The sequence below is a fragment of the Danio rerio genome, chromosome 5 (assembly GCF_052040795.2).
Source record: "Danio rerio strain M-AB ecotype USA chromosome 5, GRCz13ab, whole genome shotgun sequence".
Taxonomy (NCBI): domain Eukaryota; kingdom Metazoa; phylum Chordata; class Actinopteri; order Cypriniformes; family Danionidae; genus Danio; species Danio rerio.
The window spans coordinates 67,018,216-67,041,383 of NC_141025.1; the positions used below are offsets into that span (position 1 = coordinate 67,018,216).

Here is a 23,168-nt window from a genome sequence, read left to right on the forward strand (position 1 = left end):
TGCCCTTTTTAACAGAAATAAGGTTCCTTGTAGTGTTCATATGTACTTAGGTTTTTGTTTAAATGTATTTTGGCCATATAAATTGTTTTCTGCATAACAGGAGAGTGCATTGATCATTTAAAAAAAGTCAAAACAATGTACAAGTTGATTTTTTTTATTTTTAACAATGCATCTTAAATGTAAGTTAAACCAACATAAACAAAGGTACAACATATTCACTATTATCTGACCCATATGAACTCTGCAGATCAAATGGCCTGTAGAACTTCAATTCACTTGCTTTTATAAGTTCACCCAACTCACAGTATCTCTGTACTTTAAATGCATGATGATGCTCTGAGAAATGTTCTGTCAAAAGCTTGTCAGCAATGAAATATACGGTGTTGTTAACTAAAAGTATTTTCCGAATCTGACTAAATACAGGAATTTCATTCTCAATTTCATTGCATATAAGGAGGTCCAGTCTATATTCAGTCCCATCAATCTTAACCCAGTTCATGGAACACATGCTTGTTTCTATGGGGTTTTGCATCATTCTAGCCAACTTCTCACCTTCATCAATTTCATCCCAACAGAATTTTTTCATTGGGCCACACTCAACTTGGTTTAAAGGAGTTGTTTCCCAAAGATAGCCAATTGACATCTGATGATTTTTTGCGAGAGATTTTGTAACATTTTTGAAATTTTTTAACATATTTTTAAAAACTTTGTGTTTTGCCTCAAACCTCATACTCCACATGTGCACTAACGGACCAATTTTTCGAATGCAGGCAGGGTAATGCGTCATAAAATGATGTTTGGGCAGCAAGTTTTTGTGTGGGTACAATTCTTTGAATAATTCATGGTGTTCAGATATCAAATATTTTAAAAGAACAGTCATGCCTTCTGAAATGCTAGGGGAAAACACTAGATTTAAAATCTGAAGTAAGAGCAAAAGTAAAAGCCAATTCTTGTCTCCAATAGGGACAACATCACCAAATAGTAATGGAATGTTTTTGAGGAGACAAAGAGCCTGGATAGAATTAAGTCCGATGCTATTTCCGCTGTGCTCCAAGTTCACTTTTGTAGGACGATTTTTTCTCTCCAAATATCCATAGTCAAATGAATATATCCTAGACAGCAATTCACTTTGGGTTACAAATTTTTCAGACAGATTCTCAAACAGCAGTTTCATTTCAAATTGTGCAACTCCTTCAAGGAGATCATGCATCACATCAACAGAATAGTTGTGGCACACGTGAAAATACCGTAAACTATTCAGTGTTGAGGTTCTTTTGAGGCCATGTGTTGACTTGAGTTGAGGGTCAGATTCCAACTCTCTGCAGTGCTGTTCATAAACAGCACGATCACGCAAAACAACCCTATGATCATCCTCACTGTAAACAAACTGCACATCATCTTTTTTAGTCAAACATAAACGACAAAAGTAGTGGCCACTAAAAGATTCTGTAAAACCAAGGATTGAGTGCATCCCCAAGTTGTCTCCAGTGACTTGACATATTGTGCCATAAACTCTTCTTGTGGATATTGGCAATTCAATACCATCTGTCTCTAGTATCTTTATGTCTCGAATCAGTGGTTCCAGGATTGGATCAAACCCATACTTTTTCAGGTCTTGTGTATGAAACAGCGCTATCAAATGTATATTCATGAGTCTTGAATTCACTTTTGGAGGCAAATTTCTCACTACAAAATAAAGAGCACCAACTTTGTGTACACCACGTTTAGAGCCTAGAGGGTTTGCGGTTTCAAATTCGTCAAAGTACACCTGGATCTGTAAGGCATTTGGATATTTAGAGAACAATGGATGATTATGGAAGTAACTTCCATCACAAAAGTCTTCAAAATGTGATGTCTGTCTTCCTGTAAATTCCTTTAGCAGTTTACATACATCTGCATTTTGACACATGAATTTCAGCGTTTCCAAAATTGGGACATAAACATGTGTCTTTTACTGGGACCTGATCATAACATCCTGTTGTTTTGTTTCTCCTATTGTCATATCTCATGCCAAGCATAATTTCTACAGGATCTACAACACCCCATTTGTCAGTGAAATAACTAGCTCTTTTAGTTTCCGTGTTAAACAGGGTAAAGGGGTTTTCAAATTTATCCATACTATTTTCGACTGCTGATCTGTCAGGGTTATTAAGAGGAATTACAGACATTACATCTTGACGAGTTTGGTTATGTAGTTCTGTGGTGAGTTCCTCAAGCTCTGAAACAACCGATGTTACCAAGCTATTGGCTACTCCGCTGCACTGTAGTTTGGCCACAATAGATGCACATATATCTGCCGTCTCTCTCCTTGAAACAGTGAAATTATTCTCAACAGTCTCAATGAGATCAACTTGGGGATCACTTTCTCCAACAAACAAAGAACTTGATTGATCGGGACAAACATTTTGTGCTAACATTTCACTGGAAGGTGAATTACATGCTGCACTAACATCAGTAACATGAGTGCTGTTCAAATGCTTTCGAAAACCAGAGTATGTACAGAACTGTCGACAACAGCCTTCCTGTGCACATAACAACTTAAACTTCAGTGAAGGATAAAAACTGTGTGAGAGTCTTAAATGAGAAATTAAAGAGGTGCTGCTTGCATGCAAGCTTTGGCAACAAAAACACTTTAACATTTAGTTTAAAATCTTTGCACGCAGTTCCTTTACCCTGGGTGACTCGCTGGTAAGTCCAACATCAATGTTGTAGACTGTAGTCTGCAAAAAGGTGAAGATGTTGACAAGTGCTTCCTCATACGTCAAGTTGAACACGTAGTGGATTTTAAAGAGTTCATCAACGGCACTCAAGGAGCTGGTTCCTGCACAAGGAATGAGATGTTTGTCCATAACCACATAGAAATTGTCGATCCTCCCCTTGATCCTTCCTGTTCCAAGTAGATATGGCTGGTGGCCTTCCCTCTTACTGAGATGGCCTTCAATACTGGTGCAAGACTGCATTAAAACAAAAAACAACAATAAATGCAGGAAACCAGTTAGAATATTTTCATTCAACTTTTGTTAATAAAAAAACACACTAAATATAAAACAAAACCACAAAAAAAAACTTCACCCAAAGTGCAAAAATAAAATAGTCTCCATATCCCTCATTGTGTAGTAGTGTGAAACGAAATTAGTTTTTTACCACAAAGAATTAAAAAAAAGATTTGAATACACCAAGTCAATCCAAGATATAACTTACTTTCTTCATCACAATCTAAACGAAGACATGTGTAAAAATCCAAGTGCTGCAAGTTAACAGCATTTAAGTGAATGCACACATTTTTATAAGTTTAAAAAAATGTAAGTGTGACATTATGGTTCACAAAACTAAAAATAACAATTAAAAGACTTAAAGTCTATTGAATTTTACCTTATGGAAATGCACAAGTCTTTCAACGGCCTCTGTTGGACTAATCTTAGTCCTCTTTCTCCCTGAAGAAGGAGGTAGGAGATGCAACAGGAGTAGGACAGCTGACATATCACTATCCCAGTCTGAATGAATGATAGTAAAACAAATAAGACATTAATATTACAATACAACATGCACACATATGTTCTTAAGGCCCCCAAATACAAAAAAAAAAAAAAAAAACTAACGCAAATTTTAACTACAAAATCCTCAAATTGTACCATTTTCAGATCCTTGTCCCTCTGCTGAATTGATAAGACCACGAATTTCTGCAGTTGAAGTTATAGATTTGGCCTCATTGATGATCTTGTGCTTAAATGAGGTCTCCCATCTCTCAAGCAACTTGTTGGATGTTTCAGCATTGAACAGCAAACCAAAGTCTTGATTTATCTATAGAAGAAGATATTAGATTAGAAGCTGACTCTTCACACTTTAGATTCTAACACCATAGATTTTTTTGTTGCTTGATAACTTATAAGTCATGATCATGCACAAATGTAAATGTTTTTGACGTAGTTCTGACAACTACTACAATGATGTTTAAGGGGTAAGTGTTAGCATGTATCAAATCTGTGACTAAGGCCAAATAGCAATAATGTGCAGAATTAATTATTTACACTTGATAAAAATATATATATAAACACTCATTAACACACAAACACATTTAAAACCTAAAAATAATTCATATTTACCAATCCTTTCACATCCAAAAATCTTGGAAAGATGTTGAGGATGTCAGCTGATTTTTTAGGATCATGCACCAGTTCTTGTCTATGCTTAAAGGTTTCCTTCATTTTTAGCAAAACTTCACTTTCATCAGCTGTGTGGACAAGAAAAGAAATTGCCTCCCTGCATGCATCCCCTTCAAGTTGTTGCCCAGTGTCTATCCTTCGTTTGAGACTTGGTCCTCCAACTTCAGATACCTCCAAGCGAACACGTTTTGGGTTCTTCCTTGATAAAGTTTTAAGGCGCCAGGCAATGAAACCTGTTCCCTTTTCCGGATCGTAGAAATGTTCCTGTAAGAGACAAGAAAAAACATTTAAGATGTGTATAATCTTAATATATAATACAACATTTAACTGTATGACATAAAACACTAAATAAAAAAAGCCACAAACCTTTAAATAATTAAAACAGACGAACATGTTTGTGTTAAGTATACTAAGACAAATTCTTACATAGCCTTTTGCTGAAAACGGGTCTCTCAGGCTGGGAAAGAGAGAAATAATACCCAAGGCATAAGTCTCCCGTTGCTTGCGGGTGGGAATTCTCCTAAAAATCAGTAAAATACTTGATTAAGGACAGTACTTAACCTGCTAAAACAATGTTTTAATGAAATCTTACCCATGAATCTCTGTCATGTGACTGACAACAATATTAACCAGTTGCCGTCTAGTGCTGTGCTTTAAAGTTTTTGTGGCCTTGTATTCATCAAGCACTTCATCACCACCAGATTGCTTTTCCAAAGCATCTTGGACAATCTGATAAAGTGACCACAAAATGTAATATTTGTGAAATAATAAAAGTGAATTTTTATATGACCAAATTAACTATAACAAACAATATATGCATATACCCGTTTTGCCCTTTCAGCATCTACCATCAAGCACCTGCTGGCCCTTGTCATTTGATTCTGCATTGGTTGCTCTGGATCATCATGATCCGTAGAAGAGAGTGAAACTGTATCAGTACATGTGCTGGCTGTTGACGATCTTGTGGGTGAAATCACTGAAAAAAAAATTATAAATTACCCTTTACAGTATATTTCTTTTATATTTCCTTAAATCAATATACCTTTTATTTCTATGTTATTAAACAGCGCTTTACAAATAGCCTTTACTGTACAATCATTCTAAATGTTTTCTTCCTTTTTAGACAGACTATTTTGACCAACTTTTCATCACTCGGCATAATGTGAACTCACTGTTAGGTTCAAATATTAAACCAGACAAATGCGTGACAATATTCAAGAAATATATAAAAACCCTTAATTTCTGTACACAATTCACTGTACAGTAGGCTCTTCTATGGGTTTTACAGTTCTCTTTTAAGTCTTTCTACTTAATTTTCCCTGTTCTAAACTATAATATTGCAAAATAGAGGGCTTTAAAGAATGTCCATAATTTAATTGAATATTTACCCTCAGGCAGGCCAGCAGACATATTTTCTTCCAAGCATCTTACAGTTAAGCATACATGTGGACTGCTTTCCATTAACTCGTGGAAGATGTCCTCTTCTACATTAGTGTCCGTGTCATCAAAAACTTGAAGATCTGCAGTTGTTGGTAATCCAAATTTGCTTTTCACTGAAATAAATAAATAAATTATAGACTCAAAACTTTAATAAGCACATTTCTGAACTGCACAATTTTAAACTTACCTTCACTGATAAAATATTGGAATGTAAAATCAGTAAGCAATTTTACATATTTTTTCACTCCTTGATATTGAACTTTCACCAACATGATGGAAGCTGTATAAAATACATATATCACTTAATTAATCAAGAGAACCCATCTCACAAACTAGACATTAGTAAAATTAAATCACTTTTATTTCAATGTGATATAGAAGCTGGTGTTATTATAATTAGTACATAGAGAACACAAGTTTTTTAATCACATTCAATTTTTTGATTGATTTTTGTTTTATTTTTTGTATTGAGGGTTTTGAATACAATGTATAGTTAGACATTATAGTTAGCAAAGTAGTAGTATAGAAAAATTATAAGTTATGTCTACAAAAGCACATTGATTAAAAACACGAGAATAACAATGTTAACTCTAACTTTAAGGAGTTCTTACAGTTCTACTTACAAATGTCAGGTCTTCATACAATGTAATATTATATTGAACAGCATCACTTTTGCATATTTATACTATGCGACTACCTTAAAATCGAAAACCGGTGTCTTTCGTTCGTCTCTTCTGAGTTTAGCTGCTTCGATCGTTCTCACTGGAGCTTAGCTTCCTCTTATGGCGAAGATATCACTATACGACTCGTGCTCATCATTATCAGTCCTTTACACAACAGTTCTGTCAGTGTATTGTTACAGTGACTGAATAAATCGAAATACTGCTTTACCTTCAACCAGACGGCGTGTTAGACAGGTTATAAAGTAAGCAATTTGTGGATTTGTGTTTACTTGAATAAGCGAGCCGTTCAAATGATTCAGTTCGGTTAAGTGAACTGAATCGACCGGTTGAAAAGACTCATTTATGCATCATCGGCTATCCCCTCTTGCTAACAATCGAGACTAACTCTTTTACAGCGACTGCATTTTGCGTACAAATCGAAATACAATTTTACTTTGAATCAGACAGAGTCTCAGACAGGTTATAAATAGAGCGATTTGTGGATAAGTTTTCAATGTTACCGAATAAGCGAGCCGTTTTAAATGATTCCGTTCGATTAATTGAACTGATTCGATCGGTTCACTAATATGAGCCGGTTAAAAAGATTCATTTGTGATCCGGCTACCCCTCTTGCTAACAATAACCTCTGTTTTTACAGCGAGTCTATTTTTACATGTTTTAAATGTAATATGAAAATCAGATCTGTTCACTTGAAACGTCTATTCGCTGTTTTATGTAAAAGCACAAAAGAATGCGAGTGCATGCTGCCCGCGACTCCATGCGGCTCGCGCCACAAATCACTGAACATGAATAATTTAGTTCATTAACTTGTTACACCGAAGCTATGAAGTTCAACTAAGCCTTCACAGACGCCGCTTTACAGCTATTTTTTAAATAAAGTTAAATTCTAAACTACATAGGTTTGGAGAATGTAAGATTAACGGTGCTAACGTTAAATGCTCATTTATCTGGCCATTCTGCGTTAATTTCTAGCGCACGTAGGCTAGCCACAACAAAGGGAAACACGATGACAGTTAAATTATCAGGTTAAATTAAGTATAACCGCAAATTTCGCGAAAACGCAAAAACCCGAATCAAATGCAAACACTGGTTCAAACTGTTAAATGTTTGTCTTTACCTTTATTTTCCTGCTAACCAACTTGTCTCGTGGCTCCCGTGATTGTCTGTCGTGTAAAAATTGACAAGTGGTTAAAATTAGAACTTGAAAACCCGGTTAGAAAATGTACAATAGCTAGTTAAACATGAAGCAAGTGTAAAATTGTTTTGAATATTTGTGATTAAATAAATTGTATACCTGTTTGAAAACTGCTCTCCATGTGCTGTCCGCCATTAATCAAAAAGGAAGTAAAGTGAAGCGACCGGAAATGAAACTAGCACTTATTTAGTGTCAACTAGATTCTTAAAGTTTGAGAACAAACTTTGAGGCTGGCTTGTGAAAGCCTGACGGTAATAGTTTATTTAAACAGTTTTAAAAAGTATGAAAAGATAGATAGATAGATAGATAGATAGATAGATAGATAGATAGATAGATAGATAGATAGATAGATAGATAGATAGATAGATAGATAGATAGATAGATAGATGTTGTTAGCATGATTCTAGCATGATTTAGCATGTTGTTAGCATGATTCTAGCATGTCTTAGCATGTTACTAGCATGATTCTAGCATGAATTAGCATGTTACTAGCATGATTCTAGCATGAATTAGCATGTTGTTAGCATAATTCTAGCATGAATTAGCATGTTACCAGCATGATTCTAGTATGAATTAGCATGTTACTAGCACGATTCTAGCATAAATTAGCATGTTACTAGCATGATTCTAGCATGAATTAGCATGTACCTAGCATGATTTTAACATGAATTAGCATGTTACTAGCATGATTTTAGCATGAATTAACACGATTCTAGCATGAATTAGCATTTTGTTAGCATGATTCTAGCATGAATTAGCATGTTACTAGCATGATTCTAGCATGAATTATCATGTTGTTAGCATGATTCTAGCATGAATTAGTATGTTACTAGCATGAATCTAGCATGAATTAGCATGTTACTAGCATGATTCTAGCATGAATTAGCATGTTGTTAGCACGATTCTAGCTTGAATTAGCATTTGACTAGCATGATTCTAGCATGAATTAGCATGTTGTTAGCATGATTCTAGCATGAATTAGCATGTTACTAGCATGATTCTAGCATGAATTAGCATGTTGTTAGCATGATTCTAACATGAATTAGCATGCTACTAGCATGATTCTAGCACGAATTAGCATGTTGTTAGCATGATTCTAACATGAATTAGCATGTTGCTAGCATGATTCTAGCATGAATTAGCATGTTGTTAGCATGATTCTAGCATGAATTAGCATGTGACTAGCATGATTCTAGCATGAATTAGCATGTTGTTAGCATGATTCTAGTATGAATTAGCATGTGACTGGCATGATTCTAGCATAAATTAGCATGTGACTAGCATGATTCTAGCATGAATTAGCATGTAACTAGCATGATTCTAGCATGAATTAGCATGTGACTAGCATGATTCTAGCATGAATTAGCATGTAACTAGCATGATTCTAGCATGAATTAGCATGTTGTTAGCATGATGGATAGATAGAGGTAGATAGATAGATAGATAGATAGATAGATAGATAGATAGATAGATAGATAGATAGATAGATATATAGTTAGAGATAGATAAATAGATAGATAGATAGATAGATAGATAGATAGATAGATAGATAGATAGATAGATAGTTAGAGATAGATAGATAGATAGATAGATAGATAGATAGATAGATAGAGATAGATAGATAGATAGATAGATAGATAGATAGATAGATAGATAGATAGATAGATAGATAGATAAATAGTTATAGATAGATAGATAGTTATAGATAGATAGATAGATAGATAGATAGATAGATAGATAGATAGATAGATAGATAGATAGATAGATGATAGATAGATAGATAGATAGATAGATAGATAGATAGATAGATAGATAGATAGATAGATAGATGGTGTGTGAGCCTGATTCAAACAAGCCAACCCCCGCCTCTCTACGATGTTCTGATGCTGAGATATAGCTGCTGTTATATCGTTGCTAGGTTAGTCTGTTTTGTTGCTATGGAGTTGATTGACAGCTTAGACTGATGATGTATCAAAGCTTCTTGCCAGTATGAACAGTTAAAAACAACCCCCATGTCTTTATCACACTGCAGCATGACAATATCAGTCTGAACCTCTTTAATGGCAGTCTATGGGACAGTTGCTAGGGTGCAGTATCTGGTTGTTAGGGTGTGGCTGGAAGGTTAAAAGGCCATCAGTGATTGGCTGCTGGCTAGACTGAGTTAAATGAGCTCAATCATTAGTCTGTAGGACAGTCTGATGCAGAGTTATGAGCTCACAAAGTTTGATCCCATGTAAAGTCAATGAGAGTCTTTTGCAATGGAAGTCTATGGGATGGTTTCTAGGGTCCAAAAGTGGTTGCTAGGGCGTGGCCAGAAAGTTTAAAGGTGATCAGTCATTGGCAGTTTGATAGTCTGAGTTAAATGAGCCCAGTTAGAAGTCTGTGTGACATTCTGATGCGGAGTTATGAGGTCACAAAGTTTGATCCAATGTTACGTCTATGGGATTTTTCCGACGGTCCCGGGACGTTTTTCGGGAAACCGAAAGTCGGATCAGTCGGAAAGGATATAGCAACTCGAGTCAGAATAGTTCGGAGGTCTGACCCGAGTTTGATGGTCATAGCTTGAAAGGTCTAGGTGGAGATAGAGTTTAATTTTTAGTCTCAGAAGAAGAATAATAATATTAATAATAAAAATAATAATAAGTTTAATAGGATAACAGTAGTCTGGCTTGCTACACAAGCCAGCCTAATTATATCAACTCGCTGTAATAACACATACTCTGACCACAGAGTTACACTGCAGGTGTTTATGCCATGTAAATCAACTCAACAAGTAACACTTTTTAACTCAAAAAATTTAACACCTTAAAAACAACTCAAAACAACACTGGAAATTTTGCTGTGTGCATATGCCCTGAATGTAATAAAACATGGATTGCTAGGGTTACATGCATCAAAAGCTAATCAAATGTAATGCATTCCATATTTATTTCAAAAAGAAAACGATGATTAGTTCTGATGTGTCAAACATTATATAAAGAATTTATTTTAGTACAGAATCTTATTAAACACAAATAAAAATGCATACATTGAGATGTGAAAGTGACACTGACAAATGTTCATGTCTTGAAATGACAGGATTCTTGTGATGATTGTGTAAACACTAACATTTAATAAAATAATTATGTTTAGTGAAACTGTGAATAGTTTAAAGAGCAAAAGGTGGCTTTAGTTAGAGAATAACAGCTTTTTTCATGATAAAATTCATACCACATCAAAATAATTGTAAACTTAATTTTTTTCCGACCAAGCTTAATGACTTTCTAAAGTTTTTGAATGACATGAGGGGGAGTAAATGTCAACAATAGTTTATGTATTTTTTTTTTATGTGAGCTGTTCTGTTAGTAATTGATTTAGTCTCGCAAACCAACACTACAAAATGTTTTCTTGTTTATTATAGTGAACACGCTGTGTTACTGATGCTGTTGAAGCCAGCTTTTTTAACTGAAGAACTAAAAAGCTGTCACAAAAAATTGCGCAGAATAATTTCACTCTTGATTTGAGTTTGAGGCAGGTATGAAAGTGTATGAATCCTCATCCTTGATGTTTAGAGGCAAACATCCATATTTAGATGTTACAAATGTTACTTGCATGTCAGTGTATAAAGCTTGCTCTTTGCACAGCCAAATAAGGGAAGCTGTTTGAAAACTTTTCAAGAAAGAATATTTCAGAGTAAAGAAAAAAAAAATATATAAAAAGTTAAGTATAACAAACTTTTTTTGATTTGCAAGCTTTTTGTCAACTTAAATAAGAGCATACTCAAATGAATGGATGTCTGCACCTCATGTATTTACAATGAGTGGTAGTTTGTTGAGGAAAAAAATATAGAAAACTACATTTTCACCAACAATGCTAAATATAAAGATGCAACATTATATTATATAGATTCAAAACTATATTAGCATTCACACAGCATACAGTAATGCTATTGAAGAATAATATGCAGATGGTTTGTAATTGCTGGAAAGATCTCCATTATATTTCTACCAGTATTATTCCTTTTATATTTATTGATAAAGCTGTGACTGTTCTATTCCTGTGAATTATAAAGATCTCCTCAAAAACTGATAATAAAACCTTGAGAAAAATCATTCTAGAGCAGAGGTGTCCAAACTCGGTCCTGGAGGGCTGGTGTCCTGCAAAGTTTAGTTCCAACTCCAATTAGACAAACCTGAACCAGCTAATCAAGCTCTTTCCAGGTATACTAGAAACTTCCTGGCAGGTGTGTTAAAGGAACTATGCAGGACACCGGCACTCCCGGACCGAGTTTGGACATCTCAGTTCTAGAGAATTTCATCAAATGTCATAAATAAAATGGAGATGTATTCCATCACTTACAGTTGAAGTCAGAATTATTAGCCCCTTTCAAATTTTTTTTTTCTTCTTTTTTATTTATTTTCCAAATGATGTTAAACAGAGAAAGGAAATTTACACAGTATGTCTGATAATACTTTTTTCTTCTAGAGAAAGTCTTGTTTGTTTTATTTTGGCTAGAATAAAAGCAGTTTTAAAATTTTTAATCAACATTTTAAGGACAAAATTATTAGCCTCTTTTAAGCTTTTTTTTCCTTGATAATCTACAGAACAAACCATTGTTATACAATAACTTGCCTAATTACCCTAACCTACCTAGTTAGCCTAATTAACCTAGTTAAGCCTTTAAATGTCACTAAGCTGTAAAGAAGTGTTTTGAAAAATATCAAGTAAAATATTGTTTACTGTTATCATGGCAAAGATTAAACAAATCAGTTATTAGAAATTAGTTATTAAAACTATTATGTTTAGAAATGTGTTGAAAAAAAAATCTTCTCTCTGTTAAACAGAAATTGGGGAAAAAATAAACAAGCGGTGTAATAATTCTGGTGGGCTAATAATTCTGACTTTAACTGTAAAGCATAGTAACTATATGGCATGTTAACAACACGTTAACATATATTAAAACATAACATAACATAAAATGTATAGTAACATGCTAAAATAAGTTCGGAACAAGTTAGGAGCATGTTAGCAATGCGAGTTTGTGTTTGTAATTTGTTCACTGCCATGTTGTAAAACATGCTAGAAACACAATAATCCAATGTGGTAAACATTAAACATGCTAATTTATATTAGCATACTATTAATAAGGTAAATACAATACCAACACACTGATTCATAGCAACTATAATAAAATACTTTGTTAGAAACATTCTAATTCCCGTTAGAAACATGCTTGCAATATGTTAAAATATGGTATCAATGTTTTAAATAAGAAACTAGAAACATGGTATGCACATGAAAAAAACATGTTAGAAGCATACTAGATCATGCTAACAATCAAGACATAATCCAGTTCACACTGACATCATTAAAACATGTCATTTGTTTTGTAAAACATGCTTGAAACATAATCCAATGTGGAAAACATTTAACATGCTAATTCATATTAGCTGTCAATATGGTAACTGCGCTGGCAGTACAATACGAACCTGGAAATTCATAGTAACAGTATGATAACTATAGTAAAATATGTTAGAACATGCTACTTCCTGTTAGAAACATGCTTGTAATATGTTAAAATACAGTAACCATGCATTAACCATGCAATATGCCATGAAAAAAACATGACATGCTAGAAACATGATAATCAAATGTGGTAAACATTAAACATGCTCATTCATATTAGCTGTCAAGTTAGTTACCGTGCCAGAAAGTCAAAACCAACATGCTAATTCATAGTAATATGATAAATATAGTAAAACATGTTTGAACATGCTAATTCCTGTTAGAAACATGCTTGTAATATGTTCAAATACAGTAACCATGCATTTACCATGCAATATGCCATGTGGTAAAACAGGCTAGAAACATGAAGATCCAATTAGGTTAAACAATAAACTTGCTTTTTTGGTAACTGTGCCAGAAATGTATTACCAGCATGCTAATTCAGAGTAACAATATGATAAGTATATTAAAATATGTTTGAAACATGCTAATTTCTGTTAGAAACATGTTTGTGATATGTTAAAAATTTGGGTAGCAATGTATTGGTTATCTAATGGGCCATGTGGTAAAACTAAAGTAGAAACAAGATAAACGAATGTGGCAAACATTAAACATGCTAATTCATGTTAGCTGTCAATATGGTAACTGCAACAGAAATGCAATACAAACATACTAATTCATAGCAACAATATGATAAATATATTGAAATATGTTCGAAACATGCTAATTCCTGTTATAAAAACATGCTTGCAATATGTTAAAATAGGGTATCAATGTGTTAACCATGCTAAAAACATGGTACCCACATGACAAAATATGTTAAAAATACACTAATACATGTTAACAAACATGACATAAACATTCCAGTTTACACTGACATCATCAAAGCGCATCTTTTGTGTGGTAATACAGGCTAGAAACATGATAATCCAAAGTGGCAAACATTAAACATGCTAATTCATATTAGCTATTAATATGGTAACTGTGCCAGAAATGTAATACCAACATGCTAATTCATAGTAATGTAATTTTAATTGTATTTAAATATATTCGTAACACACTAATTCCTGTTAGAAACTTGCTGGCAATATGGTAAAATATGGTAACAGTGTATAAAACATGCTAGAAATATACTACCCACATGACAAAACCTACGTTAACAAACAAGACATAAACATTCCAGTTTACACTGACCTCATTAAAACCTAATTTGTGTGGTAAATCAGGCTAAACATGATAATCCAATGTGGTAAACATTAAACATGCTACACTTAGTGTAGCTATCAATGTGGTAACTGTGCCAGAAATTCAATACCAATATTCTAATTCATTGTAACAATATGATAACTATATTAAAATGTTCAAAACATGCTGATTTCTGTTGGAAACATGCTTGCAATATAAATATTAATTAAAATTAGTAAAGTAATTTAAAAAAATAAATAAATAAAGTAACAATGTGTTAACTATGCTGTAAACATGGTACCCACATGACAAAACATGTTGGAACATGTTAATGCGGGACATATCAGATCGTATAGAAAATTTGATGAGAAACTGAATCAAAAAATGTTGATCCATTTAGCTGTAAGTGAAAAACTCCAAGCTTTGGATATTTATATCTTCTAAATCAGAGTTTTGTCACTCTTTTGCAGCATATTAGCTTATAGAAATCCGTAAGACTAAAAAACTTCTAATTTCACAGGACCTTTTAAAGTACAAAACACGTTTAGAACTACGATTCAATGCTCCATAAATTGGTCCTTTAATGACATTGACAATAACGTTTTAAGATTGGGGTGAGCTTGGTCTGCAGCTTCTGTCATGCTATAAGGTCTCTGTTTACTGTGGGGAACAATGATGCAGCAGACAGTTTCCTGCTGTCTCTTGCTCTCTGTCCCTCTGAAGTCTGCTGCTTTGAAGAGATCCATGAACACCTCTTTGATCTCTTTCACTCCTTTTCTGTCATCCTTTACACTGCCAGACAAGATATTACAGGTGTCCACACACTTTTCACAAACAAATAAAGTGCTTTAAATGAAGTTGGACGGTGTTACGGTGAAAGAGCTAAACTGTATATATTAGACATACGAGTGAAGCTCATAATTTTAGAATAGCACCTCTGTTTTGCCATTTGTATTTGAGTATTAAGACTTGTTTATACTTTTTATGTAGTTTCAGGGTTAGTGTTTTAGGCTAATTAATGCTAACCAGTTCATGTTAAAAGCTATTACGATTGTCAAATTAGGCTGTCTGGAGTACTTGACTCCGATTGGCCAGTCAAGTCACTCCAAGGGTGTTTTCCCCCTTACTGATTTTTTTATTTTTTCCATATGTGTGACACAAATTTAAATGTTAGTCAAAGATAACAAAAGTTAAAACATCATGCAGTTTTGAAATTACAGTTTTTAATAATAGAAAAACTACATTTAAAAGAACGTAAATTGGATTAAATCTGTAAAACTGTATATAAAATCGTATTCACCATAAACGCGTGAAAGTGTTTTCCTATAAGCCTAGAGAACTTGTTGCGCCACTCTTTGCAGCAAAAACTGCAATAAAGCATTTTTGCTAACTTTTTGCAATTTTCAATAACTACAATGCATCTGATACAGTGCTGTGGGGGAATTTTGACTCAATTTGACCACATTGGAGGACTTTTAGAGGGAGGTTAGGACTTTTACTAGGCCACTCCAAAGCCTTTATTTTGTTTAGTAACACTTTATTTTGATGGTCCATTTGATTATTAGTAGACTGTCTGCTTAAAATCTGTTGATATTGCTCCTTCAACAGACATTTAACTGACTATAAGAAACTTTGCAAGTACTTGTCAACTTGTACTAACCCTAAAACCAGCCCAACAGTCTACTTATGATCTACTGAGAATTAGATGACATGTAGATGCAGTGTAACTTAAATTCAACAAACTTTCTTCTGCCATTCAGAAGCGACTTTAGATTATTGTCCTGTTGCAGAACTCAAGTTCGCTTTAGCTTGAGGTCACTAACTTCAGGATATTTTGCTAGACATCAGAATTATTGGTTCCATAAATCACAGCAAGTCTTCAGGGTCCTGAAGCAGTGAAACAGCGAAACCATGACACTATCAGCACCACCACACAACATTTTTGGTATGATGTTCTTTTTCTGAAATGCAGTGTTGCTTTTATGCCACACATGGGACACACAGCTTCTGAAAAGTTCAACGTTTGACTTGCCAGTCCAGAGAGGATTGTGTATTGTAAATACAGAGGGGAAGTCTTTAGGATCATGATGTCTTCTGGCAAAATTGAGAGGAGCCTTATTTATTTTTTGTTAGCTGGCTTGCTTCGTAGAAATGAGAAGTTTTTTGCCCAATCTCTTTGTTACGGTGGAGTCATGAACACTCACCTTAACTGAGTCAAGTGAAGACCGCATTTCTTTGGATGTTGTTGTGGGGTCTTTTCACACAGGTCTAAGCAGTTTTGTATTTTATTTTCCTTTAATAATTAATAACACAAACCTTCATTTCAAAACTGCATTTTGTGTTTACTTATGTTGTATTTGACTAGTTTGATCTAAAACAATAAAGTGTGACACAGGCAAAAAGAAGAAATCAGTAAGGAGCCAAACCCTTTTTCACACATCTGTTTTTCCCAGATAACAACCACTGAAACTTATAACACAGGCTCATATAGGAACTTGACACCTTAATTATGTTAACATCCATATGCTTGTATATACATATGCATGTCTGTCAAGCTGATTTTTTTGTCTATTTGGTGCCATCTTGTGATGAATAATACATAGGTTAGTGTATGCTCCATTCAGCCATTTTTCAGCCAGCTTTTTTTAAACAAAAAAATAATAAACTATCATGGCTTAGAATAATGGTTTTGTTTTTGTTTTATATATACATACATACATGAAACTCTCAGGCCATAATAACCCTGTCAAGCGTTATTCTACTATCGCAACCACCTGGATGTACTTTATTCCTTACTTAACAATATTAGAAGCAACTTGTTAAGATAAAGCTTAAAAACATATTATGCTAATCCTAATAACATGTTAATCATGCTAGAACCAAGAGAACAAAATTGTAAGTCATCCTAGCCAAATACAAGCTAGTCATGTGATAAACCATTAAACACAAACAAACAAACACACACAAAAAAAAAAAACACATCAATCCATGCAACAACTTAACCCTAACAAAATTAAACATGCTTTTTTGTATAACCATGCTAACCACATAATAATAAGGGTTTTCTAATATCATAGTTTATCGATTATATTTGTAATACAACTATGGTTATACAAATGGCTATTCATGCACAAAAAAACATGGCTACTACACTTTTACCATAAGAAACCTATGGTTAATTTCCATAAGCGAATGGTAAACATGCTAGCAACACTGTAGCCGATTGCTGATTGAAATCGGACTTTAAAAAAATCTGACTTCTTGAGGTAAATTGTTCAAATTTCAAGACTTTTAAAAGTTATTTTAAAGTTAAGTGTCAACCCTAAATCAGCATTCAGGTACATGAATTAAAGCTAGAAAACTTGGACACCACTTCAATTAATATAACATTAATTATCATCATTGTTTTCAATTACTGTACCCTTAATAAAAGTAGCTTCCTCTCCGTCTGTACACCGCTTTTTGGTTTGAGTAGTTTTCACTTTGTTCTACAGTAAGTTTTTTTTTTCCATCAACTAAAATATGCTGCACTCGCCACAAACCCGAGAAAGGCACATTTCATCCTTGTTAAGTAAATTCGGTAATTTAAAATGTGTGCAGTTTCACCTCACACCTCAGATTGTGTATCTTGTTCTTGATAAACCCTTTCCTCAGTGTCTAACACAGCCAAATTTGACGCTCTCAAGCTTGATGAAAAGTCTCATTAGTAGACTGAAGGAGCGTGTGTGGAAGAGTGATGTCCCAGCGATCTGCACTCTGTGGGTTTAATTAAAGAAAGTGAAAAACAATACTCACAATTCACGGCTGACAACTTCACGTGTCTTAATAAGCTTCTTCTCATTAAAGCCCAAAGTATACTTGGCTTTCCTTCGTGCGCTAGGGTGCAAGTATAAAGCAAATTATGCAAATATTGCCATCACAACAGTGTGGATGTACTGTGTACACTGTACTTTGCTTACATGTGCACTTTAAGTTGTTTTGCTGTTTAGTTTGTCCACAAGATTATTACAACACAGAAATGAAAACCCAAGTAAATAGCCTGATGAGAGAGGCAGGAAAAATCATGGTGATTAAGAAACTTGGTTCGCTAAAAGATATCTTTGAGTTGTGCACAATCTAACAAGCCAACAAGATTTTATCTGATTCTTTCAGCCTGATCTCACGAGAAAACGTAAGTATTTTACGTTTTGCCAGTTTAGTGGCTAATTCGTACGAATTAAGTTAGCCCAAATAAATTGTTTGCAACCACTCACCTTGAAAAAAAAAGAAATCCAATAAATAATTTTTTTCAGTGTACACTGCACCTCCAGTTTGGTCAAATTCTTGTATTGTGGTCTTGAAGTAAAATGGCAGTCTAATACTAGGACAAAAAAGAGAACAAGTGGGGTCATTATTGAAATGATACAAACCTTTAAAAAAATGAACTATTTTTAGAACTATGTGTAAAAGTATTAGTTTTTTTTTGTCATGTTAGCACTGCAAGATCTGGGAACAATTCTAGCTATAGTAACTCCTTGAGGGTGAACTCAATTAGCTCCTACATCACAGTCTGTTAAATCCAGCACAATAGGAACTGCCAGTGCTATTAGTGTAAATCAAATCAAATCACTTTTATTGTCACATCATCAGCTGCACGTGTGCTATGATGAGTGAAAAGCTTAGGTGCTGGCTACATTGATTTGGTGAAAAATGGTGTACATTGATTTGGTGAAAACATGCCATAACGAAATACATGGTATTGGATTTTTAAAAAAGACATTGTGTTAAAAGACATTCACATACTGAAAGCTAACATTTGTGTCAACTTTATGTGAAGCATTGTGCATTTAGTCTGTCATATGAAACTCTGCAAGTTATGGTAGGTGATTTAGACCCTTAGCACTCCTTTTTTTCTTTATATGCATAACATATACATCATATCATGAAACCAACGGCACAAAACAGCTTAAATCACACTGTCCTCCAACCTTCAGTTGTTGATTTAGCTTTGTTCCACATTAGGTCTAACTAATTTGGTGTTAATTCGGCTTTCAGCATCTCATATTTCCTAGTTAAGGTGCGAATATAATCAGGAAGATGCTTTAAGGGTGCAAAATAGTTCTCAGGGGCTGCCCTGGTGGCTAATTCCAGAATAATACCATGGCAGTTTGTAACTTTATGATTTAGTGGCTAATTCATTTGAGTTGTGTGATCTCATTTATATACTTTAAGATGATTTGATCCTCACCCAGTGATATTTGGGTTTAGGGGCCAGCCAATAATAAAAAAAATGTACAAATTAAATCAAATGAATGTGTTTAAATTAGCCTCTTTTCTGAAAACACATTAAATAGTTACTTTTTTTGTGGGATTGTGCTGGCTTTAGTTCCTATAACTACCTGGCCCCTACAGCATGTACTGTATTCAATAAAAGTGCCGGTTGTTTTTGCTATGTTATTTTTTTGTTGTTGCATTTCCCCACTTTATTACACGTGAAACAACCAGCCTGATCTCACAAGGAAATGTAACTACATTGCATTTTGTCAGTTTAGTGGCTAATTCGTATAAACTCATACAAGTTCAGTTGTATAAAAATGTCAAATGTTTAAAAGGTGGTGTGGCACCAAACCCCACTTCTAAACACAACCTTCATTAAGGGATAAGCAATTTGTTCTAAATTGTACGAATGAGATTGTATGACTATAAACAAATTAAGAAAGTTACAAATTGCCATGAGATAGCATTGGAAACATCATTCAACAATCAGCGTTGACATCTTGTGGACAGAAATGAGTGCAAGAACAATCCACAAGCACATATGCAATGATGTGATTCGGTATAAATACACTGACTGGCTGGATAACAAAATCACGCACCCTTGTGTAAGGATGTTTTTTTTTTTTTGCTTCAGAGCTCATCTTTAACACTGGAACTACCGGAATTCATTCTATACTAGAATGTCCATAGTGGTCATTCTGACCTATCTCATACAGGACGTCATATTGTCATATCATATTTGCATTCTATTGAATTAAGCTCTGAATGTCCGTAGTTATATTTTATGAATTCAATACCCTAAAAATGCAATCTTATTTGTAATACAGCATATAAATGTGTTTTGAGTTAGTAACCACAAAGCTGACAAGCAGGAGAGCAATGTTTGCACCACTGAATATGTTGTTTTTAAAGACATATCTGAAGTAAAGTTAGTATGGGGAAGAGTAGCAGACACTGAAATGCATGAGGTCATTTTGACAGCTAAAGTAGTTTAAGATAGGGTTGTCACAATACTGGAATTCAGTACTAATTAAAGGTGCGGTAGGTGATTTGCCAAAATGCAAACCGCTTAGCATATTATCTTTGGACGGCGGGGAGGAACTGTGATTCAAAGCCACACCCCCTGAAATCGTGAGCGCGCGCACCACGTCACAACGGCGGACAGACAACCCTTGTTCATGTCATCCGCCAGTTAGTTAGTGTTTAGCCAGTGCTGTGCAGGAATTACTATTATTACTTAGCCACACTTACATGCTATTTCAGAGCTAATATTCGGAGTAGCATGGTAAACAGTATAGGAAGGCTGTCATTGTTCAAAAATGACCCAAAGTGAATATAAAAGCAACTTCAGCTCAATAAAGCAGGTTAGGCGGAATAGCCCTATTTACTGATGTTTTGTTGTCAAACTAAATATAAATCTATCTATAAATCATTATCGATGCTGTAAAAGGACATTATGAAACTGAAAACAATCACATCAATCTTTCACAGGGAGATTTCAGTGGCTGAACAACACGTCTGTGCATATAAGACATTCATAACACAGCACAATCTAACATAAGCTTAGCCTGACTCAAATAGTTTTAAAACTAGAACATTACCTATCTAACAGTAATACTTCAGCCATGGTGTCGTCCTTCCTCCAGCGTGCTAAAGTAACTCCAATATTGATTCAGGTTTTTAAAAGTTTCAATTCAGCAATTGATTTCTCCCGGTCCGTCTCGTGACCGCGCGGCCTCTTATGCAGACGGGCACTCGCGAATGGCGGATCTGCATGAACAGATGTGCAGAAGTCTGAATCTACATTTGCTAACAGACAGTCTGAGCTGCTTATCGGAATTATGGGAGATGTCGGTCTGACTCTGTTTAATTGAATGAACACTTTTTAGTTTTATGCCTTACCCAGATTATAAAAATACACATAAACACATTTAGATCATTTACTGTAATCATTACTATTGGACTGTGAAGAGATTTTCAACCAGCACAAAGAAAAAAAAAAAAAATGTTTCGGAAGACAATCACCTACTGCACCTTTAATACTGAAGTTGTAAAAACCTCAATTTTCTGCTAGCATTTGAGCGATGTTGAGCATGTTCTTAAACTGTGCTGATTCACCGTTGTGTTCTCATGCTCAACAGAAATGACTGTGATTGCCCGTAAAGGTCATCAGATCACCAAAATCACCACTGTTTAAGGAGTGTAACTACAGATACAGGGACACTGGAGCATTTTTAAAGCCACGGTTTATCAGCGGGTCGCTCGTATGTCAGCTTATAGACAAATCAGCTGATAGACTTGACTTTAAAATGCTCCAGTGTCCCTGTATCTGTGGTTACACACAGTAAACAGCTTTGAGTTTGGTAAACTTATGACCTTTACAGCTAATCGCAGTCATTTCTGTTGAGCATGAGAACACAATGGAAAATCAGTGGTGTTTAAGCATCGAGCATCGATTGTTATCGAATTCCAGTATTGTGAAAACCCCATTTCAAGGTAGAAATAATCAGAACTCTTTTGTGTCTTGTAATTTTAATATATTTAAAATGTTATGAATACATAAAGAAACGTATAGTGGACCTGACCTGAATCTAATTGAGACCTTTAAAAGGTTTATCATGCTTAAAAGTCTGGCTTCAGCAAAGATGACGGGGCTAAAATTCCTCCACAGCACTTTTACAGACTCATTACAAGTTATCAAAAACGATTGATTGTAGTTGTTGCTGCTAAGGGTGTCCAGTTATTAGGGGCAACAGTTCTTAAATTAAAAACCAAAAAAGGTCAAAATGGCTGCCTCAGAAGTTCTAGTTTTAATATGCGCATCCAGCATACAGTGTGTACTATTTTTGAGAGCTCATTGATGTATCTGTGAATTAACGTCAGGGGAAATCGCAAATGAGACTCTTAAATATCTCAGTTGTTTGCTTGGATATAAATGCATTCTATTACCTCCAGGGTTGCACTGGTGAATCAATTAGGCAAGAATTTTTGGTTGAATTATCTCTTTCAAAGGCATTTACACATCTTTAATATCCTATTCATTCAATTTGATTCATTTTAATGTAAAATAGTAACAAGCCTGCTGGCAGTGAAACAGGCCTGATTGTGAAGTATGAGGATTATTTGAAGTATGTAAAGAGATAATCTTCGAAAGAAAAGAACAATCACGCTTTAATCTGTGCTCTCTTGGATTTAAGCTTAAGAATGCAGACATACATGACACAGCATTATGAAATCTCAAATGCACCGCATGTTTAATCCCCCCTGAACAATCCCCCAGTTTTTCTGGCTAGTTATTTCATATCTCGGCGGTACAGGTAACATTTATTCTTCTGTCAAGGTTGAGTGTATTTGAATTCACCTCTCTCCTCTGTTTTCCTTCATGCTGTTTTTCCTTCTGTTGATTCACAGCCCATTATTATAGGTGGAAATTGGCCAACTCTGAGATTGTTTACACTTTTGTCGACTTCGCCAGATGATGCATAACTGCGCAAAGCAAATAAACAAATATTTGTCCAGGTTGTTGACATTATCCTCATCTCTTGCGCTTCATGCCAGCATTTAGACCTGAGCGGAGGAACTACGCTAATTTTTATTTCGTGTTAGCTTGATAAAGGTCTGTTGTCAGTTATAATTGTACCTCTGGGACGCGGCAACCAAACGAGCACCGTGTACCATTAGCTATAATGAAATTCAAAAATACAAATTCAAACAGGTCTCAGATGTTGAGAAGAAAAATATTAGCATGCATCAAACTGTGTA

The 23,168-nt window shown here is 34.6% G+C and overlaps 2 protein-coding genes across 20 annotated transcripts in view; one reads left to right on the forward strand and one right to left on the reverse strand.

The window, feature by feature from the left end:
- Nucleotides 1–23,168, forward strand: part of tmem132e (transmembrane protein 132E) — a 1,079,249-nt gene that overhangs the window by 203,576 nt on the left and 852,505 nt on the right. The window lies entirely within an intron of this gene.
- The window catches only part of LOC147844446 (uncharacterized), a 528,585-nt gene continuing 505,555 nt past the window's right edge, over nt 139–23,168 (reverse strand). Inside the window, exons 1-12 of one of the 8 annotated variants that reach the window (XR_015492028.1) lie at nt 7,581–7,637; nt 7,404–7,449; nt 5,791–5,883; nt 5,552–5,716; nt 4,988–5,139; nt 4,756–4,892; nt 4,590–4,683; nt 4,104–4,427; nt 3,633–3,801; nt 3,373–3,494; nt 2,253–2,954; nt 139–2,128 (exon numbers count right to left, since the gene is read on the reverse strand). Coding sequence is in view for 6 of the 8 variants with exons in the window: in XM_088651024.1 (XP_088507150.1) it covers nt 2,640–2,954; nt 3,373–3,494; nt 3,633–3,801; nt 4,104–4,427; nt 4,590–4,683; nt 4,756–4,892; nt 4,988–5,139; nt 5,552–5,716; nt 5,791–5,875 (1,563 nt within the window). In the remaining 2 variants the exon portion in view is untranslated. Of the gene's footprint in view, nt 2,955–3,201; nt 3,248–3,372; nt 3,495–3,632; nt 3,802–4,103; nt 4,428–4,589; nt 4,684–4,755; nt 4,893–4,987; nt 5,140–5,551; nt 5,717–5,790; nt 5,884–7,403; nt 7,455–7,580; nt 7,638–23,168 lie in introns of those variants that run through there. The other 7 variants (XM_087254586.1, XR_015492029.1, XM_088651024.1 and 4 more) reach the window with 7 other exon arrangements.